This window comes from Amphibalanus amphitrite, unplaced genomic scaffold, assembly GCF_019059575.1.
Source record: "Amphibalanus amphitrite isolate SeventyFive unplaced genomic scaffold, NRLGWU_Aamphi_draft 000999F_arrow, whole genome shotgun sequence".
Taxonomy (NCBI): Eukaryota; Metazoa; Arthropoda; class Thecostraca; order Balanomorpha; family Balanidae; genus Amphibalanus; species Amphibalanus amphitrite.
In genome coordinates this window covers 186,006-196,580 of record NW_024882493.1, presented here as the reverse complement: position 1 = coordinate 196,580, position 10,575 = coordinate 186,006, and the positions used below count along the sequence as shown (strand labels likewise).

At 55.8% G+C, this 10,575-nt stretch overlaps 1 protein-coding gene across 1 annotated transcript; it reads right to left on the bottom strand.

Annotated features, from left to right (window-relative positions):
- Positions 1–322: 322 nt before the first annotated feature.
- LOC122369020 (RNA-binding protein MEX3B-like) lies at positions 323–9,708 on the bottom strand. Its single transcript, XM_043343378.1, has 3 exons — positions 8,984–9,708; positions 5,458–5,544; positions 323–3,511 (listed from the first exon to the last, which is right to left on the bottom strand). Exons 1-3 carry the CDS (start codon positions 9,537–9,539, stop codon positions 2,424–2,426), a joined length of 1,731 nt encoding a protein of 576 aa, XP_043199313.1. The 5' UTR covers positions 9,540–9,708; the 3' UTR covers positions 323–2,423.
- Positions 9,709–10,575: the final 867 nt, after the last annotated feature.

Genomic DNA, 10,575 nt, shown 5'->3' with positions numbered 1-10,575 from the left:
GTGTCTCCTTTCGTTGGTTTCCCATCCATTATCTCCTGTCGTTGGCTCAGTGTCTCCTGCCGTTTGCTCCCCTCCCCACATCGTGTCTCTCGCAGTTTGGCGCCCAGTCTCATGTCTCCTTGTTTTCACCACCATCCCTAGCTGTGAAGTAACCTCCGAATCTACTGTGCTCAGAGGGTTCGCGGCACAATCCGCTTGTAAACACGAACCCTGATCTCTTCTTCTGCTGTTATTCACCTCTTTCGATCCTACCCGAACCGCGCTCATCCCCCGTCCAACCGCATTCTCTCTGCCCCCTCCATTCGTCCACCAAACGCACAGCTGACTAAGGTTGTTTATTCTGAGACCATATACTAAGACGACGTGGCACTGCTATGTCGAGAGCTCTCAAGGTGGACACTGTCAAACGTCAGAAGACGTACCGACCGCATGCTCATCAGGACAAGAGAAGAATCTAACATTTGCCACCGCTACGTCTCGGAACATAAAACAATAGCAAATGTGAAAAATCAACGCATATTAATAAGTACACCACGCGGCTAGTCTCATAAGCAGAGGCGCCAAAATACATTTCACATCGGTAATAAAAATATATTCAAGGCTCAATCTCGGGTAGCGACAAGCCCTGCGTTTAACTGAGCAAGACTTAACATTGAGAAGTTTCTATTTGTACGCAACAAAACCTCTCAACTGGGCAGCTCGGTCGTTGGTGGCCGAGAAAGGTTACACTTGCACAGCGCTTCACATATACGGCATTAGGTATTCAGTAATTCGACGGGATTTTATTAATCACATTGCATTTGTTCGATAAATTTGTTCAATATATAATCTGGAATGTACAGAAATAGGCTATGGCGACGCGAAGACCGTGATACCGCGCGGACAACCAACCGGATAATATACATTTAACAATAAATTATGCCTCAGGTACTGCAACTTTCCCAGTATTTTATCATTTTAATATGCTGAAGAATAAAGTGTTTCAAAGAATGGCCACCAACGTCCGCGCTGAGCTTTCTAACACGCATGTAAACATTCACAGGAGTAACTCTCATAAGATATTTACATTTTAAGGTAGTAAAATACTGTACCACGCAGCATTGTGATTGGCCCAATGAAGTAGCCACCGGCCGGCGGCGACTGAGCGACTGAGCCGGCGCGAGCTATGGCAGAGCGCCCCCGCCCCCTGCCACCCCCGGCCGGAGACGGCAGGGGCAGTGGCGGCGTCAGACCGCGCCAGCGCCCGACAGAGGCGGCTCCAGGCACGACCCGTGGCGGCACTGACCGGCGCCCGCCCGTCCGCCCGCAAAGGCCCACTTATTGCCTGATAGTCATACGACGTGTCGCAAAATAACGTCACCACCGTACGTTTGGTAAAAAAGTACAAAATGACCAGGACTATAGTGAGTACAAGGACACAGAGCTTCGCACATCAAGGGACAAAGTTAGCTGGCCGCAATAGTTGAAGCTTGGCATTATGGTCGAACATTCAAACGGACAAAGAAATGGTACCACACCGATTTTGGAAGACTAAGTACTAGGCGGGCAACCAAAGCAGGTGAGACGCGGTCACATAAAAAGCAACACCTATCCTAGAATGTGATGTCACACTCTTTAAAATGTGTTTACAGCAACTTTGTAGGAAAATAATTTGCCACAACACGCATGACCACAACACATATCGATTCTGTGTACGAAAATAAAATACTTTTGTGGCTCATTTTATATGACGTATACGTTCTCGTATATATAACAGCATGCATTCCTGATTGAATTAAATGTCAAAGTCGAATGTGTCGGGTACAAAATTAGCTCTGACCTGCCAGCCCCGGGGGTTGGCCCGTCTGGGTCGGCCGCGGAAAACGAGAATGGGAGGATGAGGGGAGGGGGACGGGGGGACTAAGAAGGTACCGAGCCGCGGGAGCCCAAGCGGCAGCATATTGCTATTGGTCGGGCGCGCTCGCGCCGTGCCCAGCTCCGAGGCGATATGTGGTGTGATTGAGCACCGGCCGACGGCGCCGGTGGGGACGGGGAGGGGGAGCGGGGCTGGGGAGGGGGAGCAGGGAGGGCAGGGGACGACCGGCGGCCGCACTGCAGAACCGGCGCCGTCGCCGCCGTCGGCCGGTCGATAGCCGAGCGACGCTGGCCGCTCGCCAGCCGCGGCGCGGCCAACAGAAATATCGACGCCGCCGATGGGCGGCGAGGCACGCCGTGCGACCACCGGCTCGCGGGCGCGGCCGCCACCCCGGCACTGGCAGGTCACTCGGTGAGTATTTTACAAATGAGCTACACGTAAAATGTAAAAATGTCTACGGCGCCCGGCCGGCCGGTGACCAGCCGAGTCGCTGTGTCTTTTATGAAGCCCAGCTCAGCGCCGAGACCGCCGCGGCCGCCGCTGGCGACGGCGGCGGTGACGGCAGCGGCTAGTCGGAGCCGAGCAGCGCAGATGTCGGGCTCGACGAACCTCCCAGCAGCGCGGCGATCGGGCTCGACGAGCCGCCGAGCAGAGCCGCCGTCGGGCTGGTCCGCTTCGAGCCGATCGGTCCGAAGAAGCCGTCCAGAGGCGGCGGCGTGGTCGTCTCGACGCCCGAGTCCGAGTTGAGCGTCTCGCTGGATCCCTTGGCGGCCGGCAGTGGAGCGCTGATGACGCCGGCGTCCCAGCCGAGCGGGCCCGGCCGCGAGAAGAGTAGGTCCAGCGCGTGGCTGGTGGACTCCTCGGAGCCGCGTCGGCTGCACGGCGCGTCGGCCGGGTCAGCCGGCAGGCTGGCCGTGCGGCCGCGGCTGTCGCTCTGCCACGGGTCGGCCAGCGCCAGCTCGCGCAGACTGGCGCTCAGAGTCTCCAGACCGTCCGGCTGCTGCAGGTTGCGGAAGGCACTGAGTCGGCTGCCGCTACCGCTCGCCGGCGCCGGCGGGGGCGGCGGCGGCGGCGGCGCGTACCGGTGCACCGGTGGCGGCATGCTGGGCGGCGGGACACCCGTCCACGTGCCGCCCAGGTTGGTGTTGCCGTAGGATCCGAACATGCCAGACTCCGCGCCGGCCGGCGGCGTCGCGAACGCCGAGTCGTCGATGCCCAGGAAGCTCCCGATGCTGGTGGTGCCGCCGTAGCCCGTCGGGCCGCCCGGTGGACCGTTGGCGGCCGCCGCAGCTGCCTCGCTGCGGAACTTGTCGACGCGGCTGCTGATGTGCGCCGTGATGGCCTCACGGGCCGTCTCCACGTCATCCGGCTGGCCGACCACCTCGAAGATGGGCCGGTGGCGACGCGACGGCGTCGTGATGTATGTGTTGGTGTCCTGCTGGATGCGCTTGATGGTGGCGCCCTTCTGACCAACCACAAGGCCCACGAACTCGTACGGCACCTCTACCTGGATGGTGACGTCACCGTCGCGTTTGGGCGGCCCCAGGGCGGGGGCGGGTCCGCCCGGGTTCTGGCGGCGCGCCTCGCGCAGCTGGCTGAAATGCTCGGCCGCCGCCAGGATCTTCTGCTTAGCGAAGGCCACGTCCTCCTTGCGACCTGGAACACAAGGACACAGACGTGTTGGAGCATGTCCGTGTGGCTAGTTGGCCGTGTCCCTCAAAACACGGGCTCTTTGAGGTGTGTGAAGATAAGAAGTATAACCCTTCTCCTTCCTCAGAAGGCAAGCATTGATGAGTTGGAGTTTTTAGCGCCCAAATGGCGGGAGCTGTCGGTTCATACCACAGCTATATAAAACGTCAAGAAACAACGAGCACGAGACTTCATGAGCAAAAAAAAAAAGCACAAAGGAAACATTAGGAACGACAATTATCTATTGAAATGCTGCGAAGAAATACATCAGCTTCCTGTTTCATATGTAGATTGTCAACTTTGGACTACGACTAAACAAAAAAAACTTGACGTAATCAAGGTAACGAACGTCTTTCGGGAACGTCTATTATCAAACATCATTTGACAATAACCTCATTGAGGCAAACACTATGCAAGGACAGAGCCGCATTTCTGGGAAACCGAGCGTCACAATGAGTGACCTAGCTCTTCCTTCCCGCGGCAGGGCAACACGGCAGCGGAACTATTTACGCCACCGGACCAACTCAGACATTCCAGGAATGGGAATCGATGCACTCGTTATGGGCAGGTGGGGCGTGGAAATCGAGGGGGTGGGGGCATAGACTGGAAGGTGGGAAAGCGCTCTGAATCATCGCGTTGATTGTTTTGAATATTTTACATTTTTGCAAAGAAGTTTGTACATGAATATATTTTGAAGGTAATGTCAAGATAACGGTAGACATATCACATGCTCGAAGTTGTAGCGCAAAGTAATCGTAAAATCAAGCATGCAAGGAGTTATTACTAAGTGCCGCTGCGCGATAGCATCAATGGCCGACATCGATTTTTCCTTCAACTATATTTTCGGATTAAGTTGCAACAAAACTGATAGGTCTAGCAAAAATACATATGCATGTTCGCATGTGAGCATATTGCACCAAACTACGCCTAGATTTGACATGGAACCGTTTCAACCTGCACTTCCTCAAAGACAGGGAAGTCTTGACGCCAAAGCGGGGTTCACCCAAACATTGGTCAAGCATAAATCGTAGAAACCCAAGTAAAATACGATTCAAAGGGGTGTAATAAACAAAATGTAACCATTCTTTGTGGTGCTGCCCCGCGCAAGAGGGTCTCGGCCAAGATCACCATGGTGAGTACATTGGGCGAAAAACGTCTACATCCGACGTCGAGACACTTCCAATGGACTTAAACGGACTACAGCCACAAAAGCTCAACCAAAAATTTTGCATTGATCAACGTCGTGACCTGAAAGAAAAGATCATGCTACAAAAAGAAAATAATCATGCTGTATATACCAGCCGATCTGTGTTGCCACACTTAACACATTCAAAAAGCTGTGATCGCTCTAGCATCTCTTACCTAGCATGGTTATGGTCACAAACTGGTAGTGGCCTTACATGACCTGACATGACCTTTGAGTGACTGCTGGCCATAAGCTGCACCTGCCCATGCCCCATTGAGCCCGTACAGATGTCATTCTGAAACTATCTTGCGGTTTTTGAATATTGCCAGTTTGTTCAGGGCAAGGAGCACTGACAATTCCAGCCAATGTTTTATAATTTACAATAACGAGGTCACGAATTTGACCTGACCACGGGTCAATTTCTGGGAAATAAGATGTATGATTTAAAGGATTACAAAGCAGTTGCCTCACTTGGCCTAGTGACCTGACCAGAGTTCCCAAAGAGCAAAAAGTGACCTCCCTGCTTTTGTAATTGCCTATTGAGAACAAAAGATTCCTGATACCTTTCTCTATTTTTCGAAATAGTCATCGGGGCATAAAAACCTTAAACCTCATAGCGAAGTCGGCTGAGCCTGAGACCCACATAAACTCACGATAAGGAAACGTTTTTAGAGTACACAAACACACCTGATAAACAGAACAGAAGGGAGCAGGCAAGTCGACTGACCTGTGATGACGAACACCGGCTCTTCATCCCGCTTCGGCGTCTTGATGTAGGTGTTGGTCTCGGCGCGGATGTTCTTGATTTTTCCGCCTGGAAAGGACAAACACACGTCAGTTTGGAACACTCAACGAGCATGGACGGAACATGGCTGATAAGTGCCGAATTTCATAGCAGATTTCTTCTTTGATGCCATGAGTATATGATAAGCTACATGTCGCACCGAATGTCGCTGAGCAATTACTGGTCAAAGGAAAATTATAACTACAAAAAATAGCTTATCTCTCAGGAAAATGAGGAAGAAGAGCAAAATTACGTAAATAAGAGAATACGCAATTCCTTGGGAATCATTCAGATTTTATCATTGCAATTCAATCACGAAGTTCAATAAACCTAGAAGTACCCACTGCCAGCATAACCTGGCAATGAGTCTAACGACACGTGGGTTCGGACCACGTGTTCGGCCGCCCGCCTCTCAGCCTGGTAGCGCGTCTACGACCCCTTATTTTCCAGACCAGACACCTCCGACAGGGATATCGGCAGCCCCTCATTACCCGCTCACACGGACCCACCCCAGCGAGCGGAGCGGGGCGTGACCTCGGCACCACGTGCGTGGCAACAGAGCAGGACCTGACCTCGCGCAGCCATGGGAAGGCTACCGGCGCCGCTTACAAGGCTGAACGGGGGAAACGTAGCCACATAACCGGACTGCCCGCTCCGCCCGAATGCCAAGTGGCGGCCGGCGGGCGAGTTCCGAGAAACTGGGAGAGAAAAAAAGGGGAAGGCACGGAACGGCCGAACCAGCCCCTCCATGTAGCGTGTAGCCGCTGTGCCGGACACCTACGGCCCCGGTTCGGCCCAGTTCGGTCGGACTCGCTCGCTCTTGACCGGCACCGCCCCAGCGGCGCCGGCTCTGCCGCGCCGTGCATAGTGCAGAGCGGAGCGCCACATCAACATCCATACGGCCCATAAAGGAAAATCGCCGCTGTGCCAAACCAGTTTTGTGCAGCGCGCGGCGCCCACGGCGCGGCGCGGCCATGAGGCGGCGCATGGCGCGCCGGCTGCGCCAGATTAGCCGCGCTGCTTCCGGTCCCCTGGCGGCGCGGCGCGGGAGGCAGCTGGCCACCAGCGGCCGCAGATGCAGCCGCCGCCGGCCGCACGGGTTCAAGGGCGACAGAGACGGCGGCGGCCGCGGCGCGCGGAAGGGGAGGGGAGCGGACGGCAGGCGGAGGGAGGGGAGGGGGTAGCGCGACTCTCACGGCGGCGCGGCGACCACGTGGGCCGCCGGCCGGCGCGCCACAACGCGAGCGCGCCAAGCGGCGGCCGGCGCTGGCGCGCGCGCGCGGGTCCTTATCAAAGGGTGGGGTGGCCGGGCGGCCGCGCCGGGCCGGGGAGGAGTACGGGCGGACTGCACCGGTGCAGCGCGGACGTGTTACGCAAGTGTCGCTGGAGCCTCCGGTCGAAAACAACGGAGTAGGAAGAGCGCAGTCTGGGCTGCATTGAAGTGTGGACCGGATAGTTAGGAAATGCACGCAACGTGCCACCGCCACCGTAAAATACATAAGCGGGTTCCGTCAGATTTAGAAACGAGTAGACCTACATTCCAATGAGCTAGCTTTTCGAGAGTTCAAGGGTAAAGATTCGGCAAAGTTAGCGGACGACCCAGTAACAGAATGCTGAATACATTAACTCACGGCGAACAATAAAACTTCTCTGGAGCCCAGAGCTCCGGATGAACCCCAATCTCGCCCCGAGCCGCGGAAACCCCACAACCCTGACCAACTTACCCCCCCCCCCCCCCCAGTATCATAACCTAATCCAGCCACGCGCTAGTCAGACCACACGGCACACATCCCTAACCGACGCGGGGCGGGCGGGCGGGCCGCCCGGCATCGATTCCCATTACGTCGACCAGCGTACGCATCTATCGATCTCCCGTCAGCGAACAAGTGCCCAGTCAGCGTCAACAGCGGCCTGCACTGATGACCTCGGAGACAAGCGGCCCGCACTCCCACGCGGAGGCATGCCTCACCGCTGCCTCACTGCAGACGAGGCACATCGCCGGGCACTGAGGCATCACACCCACGCAGGGCGTGAGTTGACGAAATGGTAACCGTACACAAGCTAAGCGGCATAACGCAAAACAACGAAAAAGCGTAACTGTCTTAACACAATTTGGCTAGCAACAGAACAGCGACTCGCGAACAAAAGTTGAAAATAACAAGGTGTGTTGGACTAAGAACAAGACAGCCAGCTCGCCAAGAACCGGGTCTCATTTTTATCAATCGGACATCCGATAACTGCAAATTGCGCAACTGAGCCGGACGGGCCCGGTCTTGCAGCCATTGTTGATGTACAGAGCACCCGCCCAAGTCAACAAGGGACGTTTGAAGTTTGCCAGACGTGCTGCATGAGGCACGGTACTCGCGCCCCCTGCTAGTGTTTGTGGCGGGAACTGGATAGCGCGCGCACATTTGGCGGGTCACGTGACACGGCTTTATCGCGCGTTTATCCACCCGCGCCGCTGATAGGGGTCGCAGATACAGGGACCCGGACACAAGAACTGACCAGTCGTCACAGATAGCCAACTGTCGAGAAATTGACTGAAATGTGGAACCAACAGCAGTTGTATGTTGACTAATTTTCGCCCTTAGACAATAAAAAATGTTTGAAGTATAACATTCCGGTGATTTTCCGAATGTGAATGGAGGTTTTACGCCCACTGCGTATTGATCAAATTTTGCAGGGAGATTATGACTATATGAATCGGTTAGTGATGGAAAGTAATTGATTACGATGACAAATACGTTCTTCGGGATGTATTAACCTAGTTCGTTACTCTCTTAACCAATTTCGGAGCCACCAATGTGTGGTAAAAATTGAAAAATTTGATTGCAGTATAGGCAGGTCACCCTGAGACATAAGCCTGATACGATAACCACATTGTCTTCGGAGTCAGAGTGTATGGATTAACTTGCCACGGCAAAATACACTACGCGAATACGGTAACCTTTTCAATCAAACGCGCTTGACGTGTCCACTAAAAACGCAGAAACTAGCCAAAGTGAATGCTGAGCCAGCATTTCATAATCCAGGCATAATGTAATTAAAAGTGCAGCATGACACAATCCTCCACAATCCATAACAAAAATGCTGAGCTTTACAATCCCCTCTTCCGCTAAACCCGCAAAAGAAAATCCCAAACAACCCGACCCATGGCGAACAAAAGCGTTGCCACCCACTGAAGCGGGCGCCATTCACCGGCCGACCCCATACAGGACAACTGGGTCGGCCAGGTGGCCGTCGGGCCCACGTGGTCCTCGGCGCCGGCTGCCCCGCTCCCCGCCAGGCCCTTTGTCCGCCGGCCGGCCGGACACAGGGCGCCGCCATCTTGAATTGGCCCGCGGGCGTCCGCACCGCGGCGCGGCCGGCGGACAACGGACCCGGCGAAAAGGCGCGAAGAACGCGGCGGCCGGCGGGGTGCGAGCCCCACGTGGGCCGAAGGGGGCGGAGAAATGACGAAAATGCTTACCTTTCTTTCCGACGATTTCTGCGACGTGCTCTGATGATGGGACTGGGACGCACTCGGTGGTGTTTGCCTTCATACGCGAGCTCTGCGGGTGGATGCACTCTGAGAAGCAGTCGATGTAGAACTGCTGCCGGACTTGATCCAAACTTTTGCCACACGCTGTCTTGAACTGACCGAAGTACTTAGCGTCGTTTTGTAGATCGAAGTCGCGCTGAACCTCACGAATCAGTCGGGCGGTCTTCTCCTCAACTCTGATGCCGGAGCTCATGAAATGCCGGTCCTGCCCGTGCAGCGGTACCAGGATCACGTAGTCGTCGTTGTTAGGACTGATTCTGCCGAGCATGATCTCCTTGATGATCCGATCCATACCGAGCTGAGGGTCGTCGTAGTACTTGTCGCATTCCTCGGCGAGCCAGCGCACGGCGCGGAGGTACGACCGGTAGTACTGTGAGCACGTGTCGACCACTCCGCAGTCCCGGCCGTGGCCGCCATCCCGCGACATACCTCCGTACCGACCACTCCTGTAATTCTCGATCTTCCCCATTCCGACCAGTTCCATTGCACGCGGACCGCTCAGGCAGCACGGGCACGCACCCACTCACACAGCACCACCATACACGCCCCCTCCTCTCCGCTCCTCGATCGCCAGTGACCGCCGGCGCGGCGCGCGCCAAGTCCCAGACGAACGCCGGCCGTCCGGCCGCTCTGATTGGCTGGCGCCGCGCAGCTGTCGTCGGTTAGCCAATCAGCGCGCGTATGTTTTGGCGGGCTTTTCGCGCCCGGCTGCCGTGCAGCTGGCGCCGCGCGCGGCGCGACCACGTGCAGCGGGCCGGGGTTCTCAGATGGGGTCGGCGGGAGACCACGTGGGATTATTGGGGCCGTTACGACAGACGGGGCAGCTGCAGATCGGCGCCACCGATCTTGTAGGTAACGACCTGCTACCGGTGCGGGCCTGCGGCGAGCTCCCCGCCAGCTGGGAGCCGCAAACAAAGCCTGCAGCGACATTACGCGCCAATCTTGAAATTCCCGTAGGACTAGGAATATGGAAAAAGCACGGTTTTATTATCAATATAAAAAGCTGGTCACCAGAGGGTACCTTTTTCAAACTCACCACAATGAACATCGAACAGTGCGCGATTAAATTGTGATAGGATAGTGCATACCCGCGACGAGTGAGTGTGCCCCGGCATGACCCCTCTGTCCCCTCCAAGCAGTGGCGCGGGAACGGGGGGGGGGGGCTAGCGGGGGCTGAGCCCCTCCAACTTTTCGGCTGGGGGGGCTCGTAATGTATTTGAGCCCCCCCCCCCCCAGCTGGAGGAATCGAAATCGGAAATCTACCAACATAATTTCATAGATTCATACATAGGCGCGGGAATCGGGGGAGGGGGCAGTGGGGGAAGCTTGGCCCCCACAACTCTGGGGCCGTGGGGGCGGTGCCCCACAACTTTTCATGAGGTCAGAAACCGTTGGGGCAGCTTGTCCTCCCCAAATTAGGGGTTGTGGGTCACAAAGGAAGGAAGCATGTAAGTGAAAAATCCGCCTCTTTCACTGGCTCGGCAACTCATGGGCATATTAAAACCTTTATTCCAGGTTGC